This window comes from Rhinolophus sinicus, chromosome 2 (assembly GCF_057876585.1).
Source record: "Rhinolophus sinicus isolate RSI-liver-muscle chromosome 2, RSI-T2T, whole genome shotgun sequence".
Classification (NCBI taxonomy): Eukaryota; Metazoa; Chordata; class Mammalia; order Chiroptera; family Rhinolophidae; genus Rhinolophus; species Rhinolophus sinicus.
The window spans coordinates 95,733,532-95,753,266 of record NC_142502.1 but is presented as its reverse complement, the minus strand read 5'-3'; the positions used below and the strand labels follow the sequence as shown (position 1 = coordinate 95,753,266).

General features: G+C 47.9%; 2 protein-coding genes across 2 annotated transcripts; one reads left to right on the top strand and one right to left on the bottom strand.

The window, feature by feature from the left end:
- The first annotated feature begins 304 nt into the window (after positions 1-304).
- Positions 305-8,679, top strand: CNPY3 (canopy FGF signaling regulator 3). Its single transcript, XM_019738395.3, has 6 exons — positions 305-634; positions 4,526-4,649; positions 5,323-5,419; positions 7,173-7,295; positions 7,538-7,655; positions 8,009-8,679. Exons 1-6 carry the CDS (start codon positions 478-480, stop codon positions 8,224-8,226), a joined length of 837 nt encoding a protein of 278 aa, XP_019593954.2. The 5' UTR covers positions 305-477; the 3' UTR covers positions 8,227-8,679.
- Positions 8,680-11,514: 2,835 nt separating this feature from the next.
- YJU2 (YJU2 splicing factor homolog) lies at positions 11,515-14,569 on the bottom strand. The gene has a single exon (XM_019738393.3). The coding sequence runs from the start codon at positions 14,474-14,476 to the stop codon at positions 13,508-13,510; it is 969 nt and encodes a 322-aa protein (XP_019593952.1). The 5' UTR covers positions 14,477-14,569; the 3' UTR covers positions 11,515-13,507.
- Between the last annotated feature and the right edge of the window lie 5,166 nt (positions 14,570-19,735).

The following is a 19,735-nucleotide window of genomic DNA, read 5'->3' as shown; positions in this document are numbered from 1 at the left end:
CGTGCTCAGTTATAGCTTGCTGCATTATGACCCCAGGAGGGAAGTGACGTGCGAGGAGGAAGAGAAGGCAGTGAAGACAGCCTTTCGCACATTTCCCAGACCCAACACGCGGCTTCCCCTCTCCTGGACCTGGTCCTCCGGTCCCTCCCAGAGCCTCCGTTAGGGGGTGGGAAAAGATGTTGCTATTGGTCACTGAGGACACCATCCGCTCTCTCATTGGCCGAAGCCTAGGAAAAGTTCTCCTCCCATTCGCTTGAGGGTGAACCCCGAAAAGCCCATTGGCTGAACAGCCCGCAGGACTTCCTTGGCTCTGGGGGTGGGCGGAGGCGGCCGGAGGAACCAGCGGGCCCCGGGCTTGCTGTTGCCCAAATTACGCCGAGGCACGTGTGCAGTTTCGGAAGCGGCTCCGGGAAGCTGCCCAGCGCGCGCAGCCGGAGGGAAGGTAGCCGGTGCGCTCGGGTCGGGTGTGGCTGGGCCATGGAGTCATTGCCTGAGCCCGCGTCCCGGCTCGGACCCCGCTGGCTTCTGCTTCTCCCCCTGCTACTGTTGCTGCTACTGCCAGCCCCGGAGCTGGGCCCAAGCCAGGCCCAAGCCGAGGAAACCGACTGGGTTCGCCTGCCCAGCAAATGCGAAGGTGAGGGGGCGGGGCCCGCAGGAGTATCCTACTGGGGGGGGCGGGGCTTGCGGAGAAGAGTCGGGGTGAAAGGCCCTGGGTGAGAACCTCTTCATTAAACCTACTGTGTGCCTGGCTCTGTGCCGGACGCTGGGCATACAGGGGCGGGAGAGAGAGCAGGTTTCGGTGCACCTGGAGCTTGCAACTCGGTAAAAACAAGCAATTATCATCCAGGGTAGTAGATGGTGATAAAGGAGGTACAGGGGTTTTGGGGCTGCATGAGAAGCATCTAGTCCAGCCTAGAGATGGGGGGAAAGGCGGGGTGTAGAGGGAAGTCTGGAAAAGCTTCGTATAGGAAGCCCAAGAGTAGTTAGGATTTAGCCGGGTGAAGAGAAGTAAAAAGAGAGTCCCACTCAGGAAACCACAGATGCAGAGGCCTACAGTCTAAGAGGCAAAGGACAAGTTTGAGGAACTGAAAAGATTCATGTGATGGGTCTTAGGGGAAGAAGACTCCCCGCTTTGTGCCCTCACTGCAGCCTAATTTGTGTAATTGGCTGTCCCCCCACCAGCTGTGAGCTCCTTGAGGGTAGAGACCTTGTGTCAGGGATTTATTCACACAGTGCCTCCTGGGCTCCCAATAAATACATTTAGAATAAATATTAATAATTGGGGGCGGAGATGTGGAGGAAGGAGGAGGGTCTGAGGCCATGGGGGAGAATAGAGCCTGGGGGAACCTGGTGAGGGAGGAAGATTTTAGGAATAAGGAAAGAGTGTATCCCAGAGAAAGAGAGAGGGAGAGAGTGGGAGAGAGCAAGAGAGAGCCTGAGAGCGAGAGCAAGAGAGAGAGAGGAATGCCTGCGCACGAAGCAGGGATCCAGCGCTATGAAGGCCCACCTTTTCTTCTTCCCTCCATTTCTCAGTTTTCTCCTCAGACCTTTACAGTCATTCCTTGCTGCCGACCTCCCTAACCCCAGGCCTCCCAGACAGTTGACGATAAATCTGTTTCATCCCAATTCAAAGCCTATAGCAGGCCAGATGTTCCCTAAGCACTGGGAAGTGGGGGTGGGGTGGTATAGGACACACAGTCCTTCCACATGAGAGATTAAAGGTGAGATGTTCAGAGAGGGCCCGACTTCACTTGTAGGTCTCCCAGTATGGGTTCCAGCCTCTACCTTCTCCCTTGCTCCCTTGAATAGATAGAGTGTTATGATGCTTTCCTTTCACTCTTCCTCTAGTTCTAACCGACATCCTTTGAGGGTTTCACTTCCTCTTCTCTGTTTTCTATTTTATTCTGCTATCAAAGAGGCCCTACTGTTCCTCTTATTATCCTCATGGCCTAAGAAGCTCACATTTCTTTACCTTAGAGGCATTCACAGACTCCTAGAAGCATAGAGCTGGCAAGTACCTCATTTTGTAGGTACTTGATAAAGATTAAAAGGGATTTTCGAAAAAACAAAAATAAGAATAAAGGAGATTTTCAGTCACAAGATGGCTTGGCAAACTCCAGCTCCTCTTAACAGTGTATTTACTTTTATTTATCATTGTTACATCTTTGCTATTAAATGCTGACTGTGTCTCGCCCGCAACGCCTGCCCCCTGGCTTAGTAACCTGAGTGGAACAGGCATTGGCACAGAGGAAGGAGAAGTTGCCCAGAAAAAGAGTGGGTAGATGTCCCTGAGGGTCTGGGGTCTGTGCCATGAGTCTCCATGAGCCTTCCTTCTCCTGGTTCCCAGAGTGGGACTCGAAGAAGTGAGATTTGGAAGAGTTGGGAAGCAAGGTTGTGGCTGATGAGTAGAAGCGAGATGGGTTGACGGGTTCCATCCCCTGGGCCTGGAATACTACATGTTGGGGGCATAGGAGAAGGGGACAGAGGATCCACAGAAATGATGACACAGAATACAGGACAGAATGAGGGGAGGGAGACCAGATGGCCCTGGATGGAGAGCCAGGGAGATGATACACCCTCAATTCATTGCAGATTCTGAGATCACAAGCTTATATTTTAGAATTTTCATGTGTTCCAAGTTCTCTAAGCCATCTAGTCACATATATGTGATAAAATTTCATCAAGCGAACCTCCAGGGGATGTATTTGTTTTGGTGGTAAATTGGTTTTCTACCAAACTGCTATCAGTGTTATAACAACGCTGATGGCATTTTGCTTGCAGGCCATATTCTATTCAGAGGCATCAGAAACTGCCCAACCACAAACACAGTCTCTCTCAGCAGTATTCATCATGTGTCCAACATAGAGTCCCAGACTAGAGGGATACAGAAAAAATCCAGAACTCGATACTCACTTTGGGTACTTTTGTAGTCTAATTGGACAGACACGCGAAATGGCTGAAGGCTGTTAGTGAGAGAGCATGGTCCTGCAGAGTCCCAGAATGAAATCAAGAGCAGATGGGTTTAGTGCAGGGCTTCCTGGGGGGGAGGAGGCGTTTAAGGGGAAGTTGGGAGAATGGGCAGGAAAGCCCCAAAGCCCATAGAGGATAGTAAGCACTTTCGTAAGGCCTCAGGCACTTCATACCTCAGTGGTACCACTGCTTATGCAGTGGGAATTGTGTACACTTCTTTCTGCTCCATTAGACTGAGTATCTGAAAGGGAGGGACCTGGTTTTCATTTCTGTATTCCCTGGCAGTGCCTGACACGTAGGATTTGCTTGATAACTATTTGAGGCAGAGTAAGAGGAAATGAGAAAATGAATGTACAGAAACAGTAGAAATAAGACCTCTGGAGGGGATCATGCAAATTAACTTGGCAAGAATAGAGAGCTGATATTGTTGACACAACATATGAAATCCTGTGATAAAACAGCCATAAGGGCCGGCCCAGTGGCTCAGGTGGTTGGAGCGGTGCTCCTAACCCCGAAGGCCCCTGGTTCGATTCCCACATGGGCCAGTGAGCTGTGCCCTGTACAGCTAAGATTGTGAACAACAGCTCTCCCTGGAGCTGGGCGGCCATGAGCAGCCAGAGGTTGGCGTGGGCTGCTGTGTGCTGCTGTGGGCTACCACGTGCCGCCGTGAGTGGCCGGTGGCCAGTGTGAGTGGCTGGCAGCCATCCTGAGCAGCCGGCAGCCGGCGAGAGCTGCCGTGAGCTGCTGTGAGTGGCCAACCGATGAGTGGTGACCGACTGCCTCAGCGGAAGGTGGGGGAGCGCAAGACTCATAACACCAGCACGGGCCAGGGAGCTGTGTCCTACACAACTAGACTGAGAAACAGGGGCTTGAACCGGAATGGGGGGGGGGAAGAATAGCCATAAAATACATTTGAGGGACAGTTGGGGAAATTTGAAAACAGACTAATTATTAGCTGATCTTGGAATTATTGTTCATTTTCCAAGTATCAAAATTGTTTTATTATTAGGTAGAAGGTCCTTGTTCTCAGGAGATGCGTGAGGACATATTTAGGAGTTAAAGATCATGATGTCTGCAACTTACTATCAAAATGGTTTAGCAAAAGCAATGTATATAATGTTGAGATATATTAATACATTGTCACATTGTTTTATGTTATAAATTGGAGAGAGGTTGTGGCAAATTATTAACAACTGTTGAATACAAGTGGAAAGTAGATAGGTATTCATTGTACGCTTTCAGCTCTTCTGTATGTTTGAAACATTTTTAAGTAAAATGATTGTTTTACCATCATTTGTAAGTGCCGGTGGCAAGAAGGAGCTGGGAGAAATGAAGTCAGTGGGGTAAGGGCCAAGAGTAGATATGGGGCCGTGGATCGTGGAGCCAAATTTCACCCAGTAAACTCCATTCGGTGGTCTGGTGCTCAACCCTTGTCTGCCTCGAGCGTTGACTTGACCCCATCTGGGAGAGGCATCCACTTGGGTCTGTTTTGCTGGGAGCTGGCTGCCGTCAAAGGCACTTGCGTTCAGTAAGCTATGCTGGCTCCCTCCCCCAGTGTGTAAATACGTCGCTGTGGAGCTGAAGTCAGCCTTTGAGGAAACTGGCAAGACCAAGGAGGTCCTTGACATGGGCTATGGCATCCTGGACCGGAAGGCTTCTGGAGTCAAGTACACCAAGTCGTAAGTGAATGGGGACACACTGGCCAGCACTGCTTTGTTCCTCGAGGCTTCGGCGACTTGGGATTCCCTTCTCCCTTCCAGCCAGGCAAACCCCCCAAAGTGAGGCAGCTCTCACTGGGACCTACGTTTGCCAACTGGTTCTACCTGCAGCTAATTGTGTGGTCTTCCTAAATCCCTTCACCCTTCTAGGCGTCACCTTCCAAATTTGTAAAAGCAAGACTGTTGGACCTTATCAGTGATTTCCAAACTCTTGGATTTCATGGACCAATGCAATTTTTTAAAATCTTGCTAATATAGGATTACCAACTTTTAATTTTACTGGGTATAAATATTAAAAACAAACAAAAAAACTTCCATCAGTTACGATTATCTTTTCAAGATGAAATCTTTTAACACCACAATTTAATCCATTTTGCTTTATTAAAAAAATCGACTGAATCATTGAGCTTTATTTTTAAAAATTCCTTCCCATGGAGCTGTTAAAATTGTGTCTCTCTGGTCTGTGTTCCAGCATTTCAGAGCCCCCCAGACCAGATGACCTATCTTCCTTCCAGCTCTGACTTCCCGTTGGTGAGATGCGTAGGTGTCGGGGTAGCAGGGCTGGAGGGACGGACCGCTGACCCACTGGGGCTGGGAGGGGAACTCAGTCCCTGCCATGCTACTGTCTCGGCAGGGACTTACGGTTAATCGAAGTCACTGAGACCATTTGCAAGAGGCTCCTAGACTACAGCCTGCACAAGGAGAGGACTGGCAGCAATCGGTTTGCCAAGGTGGGAATTTGCTCGCCCTTCCTCCCCGCTGGGGCCGGGCCCTCCTGTGGCTAAGTGTGTCTGCTGGTTGTGTGTGCAGTTGGAAGATTCTGCCCTGGGAGCTTTCCTCCTTGGCCTCTTCCCATTCTTTGGGGATTGCTGGTTGCACTCCTCCCCTCTTGGGTGGCCAGACCTTTCCAGGGCCATTGGCACATTGATAACAGCTGGGGCCTGCCCAGCCGGCTCCTGCCTCGGCCTCAGACAGGCAGCAATGCTCCGGGGTGCAGCCCCCATAGGGGGCTAAGCACTTGTGCAGGGAGAAGTCAGGATGTGGGGGTTTAAGGAGATGTCAGGAGACGCCTGGGGGGGTGGCACGATTGCCCTGTCCCTCCTCTGGACCCACAGGGCATCTATCTCTGTGACGTTTAATTCCTTTGCTGCGACATTTGGATATGTTTTCCTGTGGCTTGCATTATCTAATTGATGCCACTTAATATGTTTTGAGTATTTTTTGCTAAAATTTAATATAAAGGTAAATTTATTACCATATAACAAAGGTTTAAAATAAAGGTAATGTCATTTATGTATAAAGCGGCTCAAAATGTTATTAAATGCATAAAATCGTCAAAATATCAACTTTTTATTTTTTGTGGATTTTTGACACAATTTGGGGGGAAAAACTTGAAATCAATTAATGCAGTGAAAGAGTTAAGGCACTGACTATGTGCATGAATGCTTCTCTCCCTGGAGAATGAGCTTCTTACAATTTCTTTGTCTCTACATCTTCAGTTCCTGGCACATTTCTCCACCTAAGTACCCTCCTAGCAAAGGAGACGGGTCAGAAACCCCAGGGAAACCTAGAGAGAGAGTCTCAAGCAGCAAGAAGTCTTAGGTTTTTATCTTTAAAATTTGTATAAATTATCACCAAAGTTGGTAATAAACCCACATTTGCTTAATGTGAAAATGTTTTAAAGTTATTTTCCATACAAAAAAAAAAAATTAGAAACAACCTCACCATTCACCAGTCGGAGAATGCTTACATAAATTATGTGGCCATTCAGTGGACTGTTATGCAACTGGAAAGCAAAGAATGAGGTAGCTCTTTAGGAATTAAATCAAAATGATCTCCAAGATGTATAATTAAGTAAAAAAAAGGCAAGGTGAAGAAGAGTGTGTATGATAAGTGTTCCTGCTTGTGCGAAAGTGGCGTTGGAGGAGAGGAGGATATATTTGTATGTCTGCTTGTATTTGTATGCATTCTTTCCGGAAAGACAGAGGAAGTAGATAGTATGTTGTCTCCAGGCAGAAACCTAGATAGCTGGCAGAAATACGTTTTTTATAGAACAGTCTTTCCTGCCTTGCCTGTACCCTCTTCCCACCAAGGAAAGATACGAGCCCTAGGAAGAACCCGAGGCAAGGCGTGGGCCTGGGTATGGGGTGGGGGGGATACCCAGCCCCAGTGATGGGGAAGAACCAAGCAAACTTATTTCCGGGAAAAGGAGTATACAGTCAAAGGGCCTAAGGGTAACAGCAGACCTTTTAGAAATGATGAGTTGTGGGGAGGCAGGCTGGGCGGGGTGGTGTGTGTGTGTGTGTGTGTGTGTGTGTTGTGGGGATGCAGGCCGGAAGAGGGGGCGGAAGGTGAGGTCAAGTGTGAGAAGCCTTAGAGGGGCCTGACTTCTCAGAGTTAGGTCCTGGGACCTCCAGCAGCCCCTGGAGAGGAGGGCGGGATGTAGAGAAGGGCCTGCGTCTCAGGTCTGGTTGCCTGTTCCAGGGCATGTCAGAGACTTTTGAGACGCTACACAACCTGGTACACAAAGGAGTCAAGGTGGTGATGGACATCCCCTACGAGCTGTGGAACGAGACCTCCGCTGAGGTGGCCGACCTCAAGAAGCAGGTAGAGGCCCCTTGGCCCCAGACCCTGCTGTGCCCCACAGGCGTGGGTGGGGACGGGGTCGGCTGCCGGGGAAGGCCACCGTGAACTGGGGGGCTTCGGTCATTTCACCTGTCTGACTTCAGGGTCCTCAGGGGAATCACCACTGCCCGCCTGCCTGGCAGTGGGCTTATGAGGCTCTGCTGAGTCCCCCTGGAAGTGAGTCAGTGCTGGGGCTTTGCCAATGCGTGGTGTTGTGTTAACAGTGCGACGTGCTGGTGGAGGAATTTGAGGAGGTGATCGAAGACTGGTACAGGAACCACCAGGAAGAGGACCTGACTCAGTTCCTCTGCGCCAACCACGTGCTGAAGGGCAAGGACACCAGTGAGTGTGAGGAGGGAGAGGGCAGGGCAGCTCGAGCCCCAATTTTATTTTGTGCTCCCCCTCGGGGAGGGAGGGAGGGAGAGGACAGAGAAGAAAGAAATGGAGGATGTCATAGGCTGTCTGTCCTCGGGAGCTAGAAGGGCCAGTGTGGGTGAGAGGCACGGAAGCCAGGTACAGCAAGCCAGGTACAGCATGGCACGCAGAACGCCCAGATGCCCCCCGGGGTGCCCCAGTCAGGCGGGGGACAGGGCCTCACATCAGGCACCAGTTCCAGGTGCCAGTCCCAGCAGCTCCCCACTTAGTGCTCCCCTCCCAGCAGACCCGTCTGTTGAAGCTCTCTCTCCCCACCCCAGGTTGCCTGGCAGAGCAGTGGTCCGGCAAGAAGGGGGACACAGCTGCCCTGGGAGGGAAGAAGGCCAAGAAGAAGAGCAGCCGGACCAAGGCGGCAGGCGGCGGCAGCAGCAAACAGAGAAAGGAGCTGGGTGGCCTCCAGGGAGACCCCAGCCCCGAGGAGGATGAGGGCGTCCAGAAAGCATCCCCCCTCACACACAGCCCCCCTGATGAGCTTTGAGCCTAACCCAGCATCTCCTGAACCGAGATCCCTGACCTGGAAGTCGAGGAATCGGGGGGCACGGCTCTGCTAGGCAAAGACAGCTCTCAGGGTCCTCTTCCTGCGGGGGAAAGCCACAGCACTCACTGAGGAGAACTCATCAGCTTCCGTCAGCCCGCGCCGGCCTTTGCCCTCCGCCTCTGCCAGCGTGTTTCTCCTGGCAAAGCTTCAGGGAAGCCATGCGATGTGGGGATGGCAGTGTGGACTCAAGAGGGGCGGGTCTCGGAGCTGGGCCCCGGGGCTGGAGCCCTCGGAAGCCCTTGGGGAGGGCACACCCGGCCTCCGCCTCCTCCCTCCGCGGGGAAGGGAGGCTGCAGGCCCCAGCTCCTCCTCTCTGCTCACCCCTTCTGTAGACACTTTGTGCTCTGCCCGGCCCTCCTCGGGGCTCACGGAGTAAAAACCGTTTGGCCTTTTTGTTCCGAGTTCTGAGTCTCCTTCAGCCCCTCAGAGGGGCCTGGAGCCCCTCGTTGCTCTTCCCGTCCCTCACCTTCCAGCCTTGGGGTTGTTTTGGGGTGAAGGTGGGCATGGGCATGGGGTGAGGCCCAGCACGGTGCTCTGGCCCCGCCCCTCGCTGCTGGGCGGAGCCTCACCTGTGCCCGGGGCACTTGGCTGCCCGCCCTCCCCTTTCTCCCCTCCCTCAAGGCCATCCTATTTGTCGTGTAAAGTTTGCTGGTGACCCCATCAGTGCCTGCTGCTCATTCCCACCTCCACCTGGCCCGGCCTGTCGGTCTTGAACCTTGTTCCCTGATGACACCTCATTGATCGATCACTCTGTTCTTTCTAGTTGTTGGACCTGGAGCCCAAAGGGAAGGACACCCCAGTGGCCCAACAAAATCTATTTACACTGTGTTCTCTGGGAGCAGGGGAGGACTAGGAAGACTGGTCTCTGGGGCAAGGGCTGGGGTTCGGCACCTGCCCAGCCTGTCCTGAGGGCACAGATCTGGGCGGTCAGTCGCAGCGGAGATGACAGCTGTACTGGTCACAGGATACTTGTGGAGTGGGTGCTGTGAGCCCCATTTTGTAGAAAAGGAAACTGAGACTCAAGTCGAGCGATACACCCACAGGCCTGTTATTGCTAAGTGTGCAGCTGGCATTCAGCTCAAGCCCAGCCATTGTGTTTTCACTACCCCACAGCTGCCAGGATCCCATCCCCCAACACCTGGCTCTGACAGTGTGATTCCTATTGAACTGGTTTGGTTTCTTGGCTTTAACCCACCCCCACCGACAAGCCTCTTTTAACAAGAAAATAGGATGCAGCCCTTGCTTCTTAAGGGAAAATGGTGGAAGGTTCTGCCAGCACTGAGCCCCCGCCAGGTCCCCTGTGAGCACCCACCCTGAGACCCACTTCCAGGGCTGGGCCCAGTGGTAGGAAGGGATGCACTATTGAAATGCCCGAGTCCAGCTAGTGAAGACTCTGAGGTCTGAACTCCCTGGAGGTGAGACGTCCCATTATAGCCTGGGCTCAGCCCTCCTTCCTGTTCCCCAAGGTGGGGCAGCCAAGGCCATAGAGAATGGAGCAAACTGGAAGTTTTCCCCTGTGGCAAGTGGCTTAGAACAGGTCCTTAAAAGATGATACTGTTTTTGGTCTAACCCCCACTGCCCCATCTCCAGGACTGATACTGCCCCATTAAAAGGTCTGGGGTTCTAGCCTAGAGTCAGGTTCCACCCTGGACTTTGTTCTGAGCATAGGAAATAAGCAGGGGCAGAATTGGGGGCTGGAACCCAGAGCTGGAGAACCATTTGCAGCCAGCCCTCTGGACTGTCTAGAATTTGATGACTAGGCTGATTTCCCCATTCTGTCACTAACCCACAGCACTTCAGTGCCTGGCTTACGTCTGTCCCCAAAGCTTCATTGATCCTTAGAGTAGGATGAGGCAAAGATCCATCTCATTACCAGGGTGTTGGCCCAATGGCCCAATCCCAGGCCCAGGCCTGAGCAGAGGGCAGATGGTGCTGTGAGTACTTAGCTCTTTGACCTGTGGCTGCCTCGTGATGAGAGCCGTCTCCCTCCCCCTCGCCCCCAAGAGGGCCAGGAGTGTTGCACACTCACCAGCTCTCTACCCACCCACTCCAAGGTAGCTTCTTCCCTGGCCCAGTCTAGAAAAGGCAGAAAGCAGGCTCCAGTTCCCCAGGGTTTCTTTTCCCCTCTCCCACCACACATAAAGCCTTTTTGAATTTAAATATTGCCTCTGACTTTCCCATACTCCTTCCCTCCATAAGGTGAGGGGACTACCTGAGAGCACAAGTTCACCTGATTTCAGCCCCCTTATTAGAAACCCTATTAGAATAGGGATTCCTACACTAACCTAGAATGTTCAACACGTCTGGGACCACCTCCGATTTGCTGGATTGGGGACCTAGGAGCCTGCATGTTTAACAAACATTTCTCATGGTTCTTTAAGATGAAGCCAGCTAGAACCCACTTCACCAGGAAAAACTCAGGGTGTTGTGCTAAGAGGGAGCAGGGCTTCAATGAAGTCACACTGTCAGGGTCTTATTCTCAGAAACACGACTTGTCAGAAACCCAGAGAATCTGTCTCTGGTGGAGATGTCCGTAATCCAGAACCACCAAGGCCAGTGCTCCAATTCGGTGATTAAAATAACCATAGGTCCAGAGGGTCAAGTCTCTGTGTATGCATTTTAAAGGACAGCTATTTCCAAGTTCTTGGGTGGCATTTCCATGCAGCATCTCCCTGCAAGTTAGAAAATGGTGCTCTTCACACCTTTGACTTCCATCTGTCAGAAGGTTGTTTTAACATGTTTTGTTAGAATAAGACACTTGATCACCAGAAACTTCCAATAAATAAGCAAACCCATGAGGTTTGCGACATGAATGGCAGCCCCTTAAATATGGAGCCCTTGTGCAATGTACAACCTCTCCAAATGTTCACAGCAGCCCAGCATCACTTAGTTTGCAAGTGCCAACAAAATTGCTTTTATTTTTAGATCTTGAGAAACCACATTTTTCACGACAGATGCATGGTCCACGCCTACCTGGTTTATGGAAGGACTCTGTGCACTAATCCTACTGGCAGAGCCAGTTGAATCTCTCTTGACCATCCCAATCCTAGTTTGTTTTATTCAATAGTTTCACTGGATTAATAATAGCCACTGTTTTTGAGGGCATACTCTGTGGCAAGCACACAGGCCTACATGCTTTACTTAATTCATTTAACATAGCTGTGATCGCCACAGGCCATGGATTTTTTAAAAATATTGAAATGAAATACACACACAGAAAAATGAACGTAAGTTTACAGCTCAATGAGTTTTTACCAACACCGTCCAGATCATCAGCACCCAGCACATGAAACATTACCGTCACCCCCACTCCCTCCACACAGATACTCTACGAAAAGAACAGGGATTTTTGTCTATTTGGTTCCGTTGTATCCCCAGCACTTAGTACAGTGCCTGGCCCGGAGTGGCTGCTTAATAAATATCTGCTGAATGAAGCAGAGAAAGGTTAAATAACTTGCCCAGTCACATTTAGTAAGTGGCCTAACCAGGTGGAATAGCTTCAGTGTCCTGGGGGACAGCCCTAATGCCATAGTACCCTGCAGCTAGCTCGCTGGCTTGGACACCATCTTCCCCTTCTGTAACTGTCTTCTAGAAGGCAGACCAGCTGCTGTTCACTAGTTTGCCTTCAGAATTTACCGCTGGGAATGCAATAGTTAACCGTCAAGTCTTTCTCCTTTATCAAAGTCAACAGTTACGTATAGCTTAAAGCCAGCTCGATTCTTATACTGCCCTTAAGGGCTGGCTTTTCTAATTTCTTTAAGAGGAATCCAATTTTATTCATTCTTTCTCTAAAATTGTACCCGCCATCTATTAAGGTTGTACAGGCCAACAGGACTTTAAATTCCATAAAATGATTGTAATTGTGTACAGGTTGGTGTTGCTGCACATTGGGAGGGGAAACAGGCTGATCCCATCACCAGTTTCAGGGGTGACATCTCTTATCACTACCAAACCCTCCGAAAATACAAAAGGTTCTCTACAAAAAATAAAACCGGGTTAGCTCAGTTGGTTAGAGCGTGGTGCTAATAACACCAAGGTTGCCGGTTCAGTCCCCGCACGGGCCACTGTGAGCTGCGCCCTCCTTAAAAAAATAAAACACACTCAATAAGCCAGATGCTATTTTGTTAGGAATTAATTACTCACCAAAGTGGTCTTGGTATTTTACTCTCCAACTCACCTAGATGCAATGGTACGTGCTAAGTCACCTGCTTCATAAGCAATGCTTAGCCTGTTACCAGGGCTCAAATAGTGTCATTTTTATGTGGAAGAACGGCTCCATGAGCACTTAGGTATATACCAGAGATATTACTGGAGGTTAGCACACCTTTAAACTGCTTTTAACAAAGTTTAAAATGGTCAAAGAGAACCTCTCTTCACACACGTTGGTGGAATTCTCATAGGTACACTATAATGTAGCCACCATTAATGTTGCAACCCAGTGATATAGGGACCAACTTTCCACCCATTAAACAGGACTTTATTAAAGCAGACTGAGTCTTATTTTGTATATTAAAAATTCCAAAAAAGGATCCATTGTGATAAATCTGCTAGCACAGTCCATGGGAGTGGATGGCTTCCAACCTTCCCACAGAATCCCAGTGTTCAATCTGGGTAGACAGTTAACAGAAAAGATTTTTTTCAGCAGCTTGTCTGGAGTTTGGAGTCCATCACCTGAAAGATGCACTTTTACTTGTGAATAAAAAATAGCCAGGATGTCTTCCATTTGTAGTTACTGTATATACATAATTCACAATTCTAGGATTTTGATATCTCCTCAATTGCCTTGACGAATGTCCAGGGGCAGCAATATTCCCAAGCTAAAGCTAAAATATTTTTCTTTTTTTGCAGGTTCCTTTTACTGGTTCCAGATGATTTTGTGGAGGGAAGGGATGGAGCCAACCCGGGATGGGTGGGTTCACCCACATACCCAAAACATGACTGACATCTCAAGGACTGTCCAAGAGAGGATGCATCCCTCCAGGGATGTTGCAACCCTAAAATTGGTGCCAGGTGGGGGGCAGCGTGAGCTGAGGACCTTGAGGTCCCAAAGGGCTGGTGGTTGGGGGGACAGGAAAGAAACCTCAGCTGAAGCCCTTGCAGGCCCCGCCAGTCTCAGAGGACGTTCACCGTTGTCCAGTCGTGGCCCTGGTTGGTGCCAAGGCCTCCTGCCCCAACCACCAGCTGGAGCTGGACATATGACCCCCTGACCTGGGTAAGGGCCTCAGTTGCTGCCGCTGCTGTCCTCACTGTCTGAATACACACCCAGCTGGCTCAGGGAAGAGGTGCCAGGCATCTTGGGTGCAGGGTCAGCTGCCTTCCCATTATTCACAGCGCCCAGGGCAGGTGTCCGCTGGCCCTGCGGGGTCTCGCGATCCAGGTCTGTTTTCTTCACCACGACGAGGCCTGACAGCTGAGGCCTGCTGCCAAACGTGCCCACACTCTGCTCCCAGCTCTCCACCTTCCTCTTCGCCTTTGGGGCCTCGTCCAGGATGGCGGTGGGTTTGGGCCGGAGGGCTGGCTGGGGTGGGGCGGAAGCAGCTGCATCCTCTTCGGAATCAGAGTCCTCCAGCAGCCTTCGCTTCCTAGCTTCTTCCACTAAGGCCGCCGTCTCCCTCTCATCCTCCTCCTGCTCCTGCTTCTGTCGCTCCTCCTCGGACAGGCGGTGCTGCCTCAGCATGGCTTCAAAGTCCACGTGGGCCTGCCGCTGGTTCAGGTCCTTGAGCTCCTGCAGGTTCTCCAGTACCTCCATCTCCAACTTGGAGTCCTTGGTTCGGTTCTCCAGCACCTTCATGGGGTTGTTCAGCTCCTCGTCCTCCCGCTCCTTCTGCACTCTCTTCTCCTCCTCCTCCAGGAGCTTCTCGGCCTGGAAGTTCCGCGTGGCTCCGTGCTCCATGGTGTAGTCTGTATTTTCGGGGTCTGTCTTGAAGGTGATCTCTGCCAGACAGCGCGTGCACTTGATGTAGAAGCGAAAGATAGGCAGGCCCAGGTAGACCTCATTTTGCACGGTCTCTTTACGCGCGTTGAACTTCTTACCCTTGTAGATGTATTCTCCGCATGTCTTACACCTCATGTTGAAGGGGGCCATCAACCGCACCACGTACTGCCGGTCTTTGGGGAGCTTGAGCTTGGGGATCTTTGACGGGTCAAAGTCAGGGGGGTAGTACTTGTTTAAAACTTTTCGCTCCGACATCCTTGCCTCCTACTTTTCTCAGAACCACAGGAGAACCGTTTAGACTCGGTGTTTACCGTCCCCCGTCCCCGTCCGTCCCTCGTACTTCCGCTGACGTCACTTCCTTCTGCGCCATTATTGGCTGAAGCATGAGCATCGTTCCTTTTTCATTGGCTCAAATTCCTGCCTGTCAAGGTCCGAATCCTTCTGTCTTCTTTCCGGAGTTGCAACTTCGGTAGTTCGCAACAAAGGTTCTGGGGACCGTCTGGAATTGAAGAAGTTACGAGGAGACGCTGCGCTAGTTAAAATTTTGTTGTGATACGACGTGGCTGCTGATCGCGACATTCCCTGTTGTTCATTCTTTTGTTCCGCAGATAGAGCGCTCAATGTTGAGCGCATACCCTGTGTGCTGGCTTCTGGGAACCCACACGTTCCTGTGTCCCAGCGCTCTTGTGGGGACTGGGGACAGTTTCCATGGGCTACACAGGTCGCGACAAAGGAGCACTCTGGACATCCCACCCCAAATTTATCTTGAGTCACAGGCTTTAAACCTACCTTCCCCATACACACAAACTAGCTCCTAAATTTACCCACACTGCCCGCCTTGGGTTTTTTAGAGAGGACATCCCACCCCATTCCTTCCCCAGCCTCCTGCTTTCATTTTTTTTTTTTTTTTTTTTGATTGAGGTAACATTCGTTTTTAACATTGTTTAATGTTAGGTGTACAACTTTATTGTTCAATATCTGCATACACTACAACGTGATCACCACCAAAAGTCTAGTTTCCATCCATCACCATAAAATTGACTCCCTTTACCCATTTCGCCCCACCCCCACCCATCCCCCTTTTCTTTGGTAACCATCAATCTGTTCTCTGCACCTATGAGTTGTTTTTGTCTTGTTCTTTTTAATATATTGTGGGGACAGAGGCAGGAGTGCAGTTTCCAGGCTCTCACCCTCATGTGGAAAGGTGCTCACTTAGGTAGTAAATGGCCATCAACTGTGATTGCATGGCCATCACCTGTGGTTAGTTGGCCGTCAGCTGTAACCAGTGAGCCATTGGCCACTAATATAACTGCTGTGGCTACGCTAGCAGAAAATGGGGGCTAGCAAGAAGATGGTGGCTGAGCTAGCAAAAGCGGATTGCAGTTAGCACGGTGGATTGCAGCTGGCAAGTGGGGTTGACTGGCAGAGAGAAGTGGACGGCAGGTTGTGGACAGTGTGGGTCCTGCTTCCTGTGTCTCCAACCCAGCCGCCAGCGAGACTATAGTGGTATGACTCCCCTATCTATGGCTCTGTGGGTGTTCCTTTCTGGCCTCACTATATCCTGTGTTCTTAGGTGGGGAGCGGGAGCTGATACCCTGCATGACATCCAGCATGACATAGATATTCTACATATGAGCGAAATCCTATGGCATTTGTTTTTCTTGGACTGACTTAGTTCACGAAGCACAACACCCTCAAGGTCCAACCAAGTAGTCCCAAATGGCAAGCTTTCATTTTTTTAATGGTTGAGTACTATTCCATTGTGTATATATACAACATCTTTATCCATTCATTCAACAATGGATACTTAGGCTGTTTCTGTATCTTGGATATTGTAAATAATGCTGCAATGAACATAAGTGTATATACTTATATCTTTTACAATTAGTGTTTTTGTATTCTTTGGATAAATAACCAGAAGTGGAATAGTCGGATCATATAGTAGTAAAGTTGTTTTTTGTTTGTTTGTTTATTTGTTTTGCAATCATGTTACACATTTGGGGATTAAGAATTTAGTCTTTTCAGCCAATTCAAATGATAAGCATTGCATGTTTTAAATATCACCTACTCTTATTTCTGTTAAGTCAGACTGTAAATTGATTTATATTCTGTGACCTTTTGTTCCATGGCCCAGGTCTCAGATTTGGGTTACCTAAAATTCACAGGGAATAATCAAGTAAAACAAAAGGCAGCTGCTTCAATATATTTTTCAGTGGGCAGAGGACATGGACAATTTAAAGATGAAGGACTGCAATTATTTGGTACATTTGGTAGTAACTAAAGAATAGTACAACAATTAGATACAATTTTCTACCTAATGAAATATCAAAGAATCACATCTTCATGTAGAGAAGAATTGAAACATTTGTTTTGGGTGACAGTGTCAATAGAAAAAGACCATTTGGAAAATGATTTGCTCATAATTATCCACATGTCCACTCTTTTGAAACATTATGAGAGTATTTTAAATGCTTAGAAGTTGGGAAATGATTAATAAAGTCACAGGACATCCACTCAGTGTAGCCATTTAAAAGATACTTAAGGACAAGTAATTTATGGTCAAGAGAAGAAAATATGCTTTTTATAGTTAAAAGCAAAAAAAAAAAGTCTCTGTGAAATTTCATGTGCCCTGTGATCTTGACATTTAAAAAAATGCCTTTGGATGTGAAATAAATCAAATAATTATTAACTTGGGAACAAAAATCTTGTCTTTGAAATATAAAGTACATTAAGAAGCAACTCACAATCTATACTTTTTAAATTCAAATTTACCACCAGCATTCATATTATTTTTAAAAACCATATTTGGTTATATGGGTAAAATTTTATGTTTCTCAAAAATCTTAAGCACCAATATTTAAATAAAAACAAATGTTTAAATAAAATTCCTTATCAGTATAGAGAGTATGGCCTGTAGCCTTTAAAAGCTGCAAAACCATCACAACAGTGCTATAAAAACATTCATAGGTGTGCATTACACCAAAAATTCAAACAACTTTATTTTAATACAGGAAAGGGAAAAAAAGCTGAAATAGTTTCTGGACAAGAAAAAAAATTTCCTAGGGAGGGTATGGGGAATCCTGTTACAGCAAATCAAAACACAAGCTACTTCAGTAGTTGTTCTAGGTAATTTTTTTTTCTTTTTTTCCTTAGATAATTTTGTTTCTAGATGAAACAAAAGAACAAAATCAAAATACTTTTTTAAATCTAGTTTTATCAAAGAACTCTGGAGTCTAATCTTTGAATGGCAATTTCTAAATGAAAGGGTGGGAAGAGATGTCTAAATTTTCAAATCTATTTACTCTTCTCCCAGGCTTCACTATTATTTATATACATACTGGGAGAAGAAAGTATTCAAAATCATGGGAATACTTGCTCTTAAATATTGAGACCCAAAGAATCTGGTAAACCTTATGACCTGTTGACGTGATTATCCTGGTCTTTTAAAGGTGACATTTCCCAACAACATTTGAAAGCCCTAAGAAAATCCCATGTTTACCTCAGATCAATTCAGATAGGGTTAAGAGGCAAAAGTAAATGGAAAAGAAAGCAATAATAAGAGAGAAAATAATAATGTAATAAAAAATATGATATAAAAAATAAATTGCCCTAGGCCACTTAACTTTTCAAATATTTTATATCCAACCAATCTATTTATAAACGGCGACCAAGAAATTATTTCCCTATCATTTTGGCTGTTATTCAAATTTAACATTCTTCATTTTTTCAACATTTCTTAAGTGCATTTCAGAACTCCATTATGCAAAAGTAAATAATTTAGTAGGTTTATTTTTCCTTAAAATTTCACTTCTTATAATATGACCAAATTGTGAGTTAACAGATAATCACTCTCAGCTCATCAATTTATAGCCAAACAATTAATTACTTTGCTCCTGCTTTAGGGCAAAATAAATATCAAGTTTATTTATTTATTTTTTTAAATGTATCGGGGAATATTGGGGAACAGTGTGTTTCTCCAGGGCCCATCAGCTCCAAGTCGTTGTCCTACAATCTGGTTGTGGAGGGCGCAGCTCAGCTCCAAGTCCAGTCGCCATTTTCAATCTTAGTTGCAGGGGGCGCAGCCCACTATCCCTTTCAGGAATTGAACTGGCAACTTTGTGATTGAGAGCTCACACTCTAACCAACTGAGCCATCCAGCCGCCTTCAAGTTTATTTTAAGTAAAGAATGTATTTCCGTACCCAAGGAAGGTAAGTACTTTTCTCAGACAGGCCTCAGACAAATAAAAAATAAAAAAAAGGCTCCCCATAGAGAGAAGGAGTTGTATAATATATTATGCCTCGATGCAAGGACCTAGCACAGAGATTGCTGCCCACAACTGAGAGTATAATTCTTTTAACCTGAGATTTTTTTCAATGTCTAGAAGTAGTGGAATGGATTTCCCCCAGAATATTCTTTTTTTTTTTTTTTTTTTTACCAAGGGCTAGTTGTCTTTTAATTAAAGTTTATTGGGGTGACAATTGTTAGTAAAGTTACATAGATTTCAGGTGTACAATTCTGTATTACATCATCTATAAATTCCATTGTGTGTTCACCCAGAATATTCTGACAAAAGGACACTGGGTTTATTTGCAACTCCCCAGTATAGTGCCTTTGTAAGCCTGTTGCCAAAGACCTATATGTAGTGTCAACATGAACACAAGGCTTCATTACTCGGGCATGGACAGGCCCATTTGAGGTAGTCTGTGTGATAAAGTTATGAATGCTTACAGGGTCTTTGGGGTTCCTCCATCTCCCAGATTCTACAGGCAATAAAAGGGTGAGGGGAGGAGAGGCTCCTTTGTTCTAAATTCTATACGTCCCCTCTTTCTGAAGCCAGAAGAACAAAGACAGGAGGGGAAGGCTTTTCTTGCTGTCTTGGGCTTCCCTGGGTGGCATCATCTTCCTGAATCCACCTCAGTCCAGAGTCTTGTCTTAGGTTGAGACCTTACGCTTTGGGAGGAAGTTTGGATGTACACTAATCAAACCAAACAACCAATTTATGAAGTGACAGTGAGCAATATAATAGCAAGAGCACCAAGTATTCCGACCCCTGCCCCTGGACTTCCCACCCTGTGGGCACTTCTGAGGAAAGGAGATGGTCTTGAGAAGCGTGCTTGGTTGGCAAGGACATGGAAGGAAGGACCAGATACCACAGGTGGCTCAGGGAACAGCTCGATGAGTCACCTGCAGGACTAAGGAGCACCTGCCTGCATGTAGGCAGGATGATCCCTTGCTCCTGGAATCGGATGGCCAGACCAGCAATGTCCCCAGAGACTCCATTCCTTCCTTCCCTGGTTGACCAGGCCCTCCTTCAGCTGGACACTCCTTCTTTAGATATTCTAATACCTTCATTCACAAAGGGCCGTCCAATTCTGGGCCCTCAGCTCCGTGTGGACTGAAGACTAAACTGACACAGACTCTCTGCCCTTGCCTGGAGCTCAGGGGACCAGAGTGGGCACTGGCTGGCACTGAAAACATTTTTTCCAGTTTGGGTGGGGGTGGAATGGGTAATC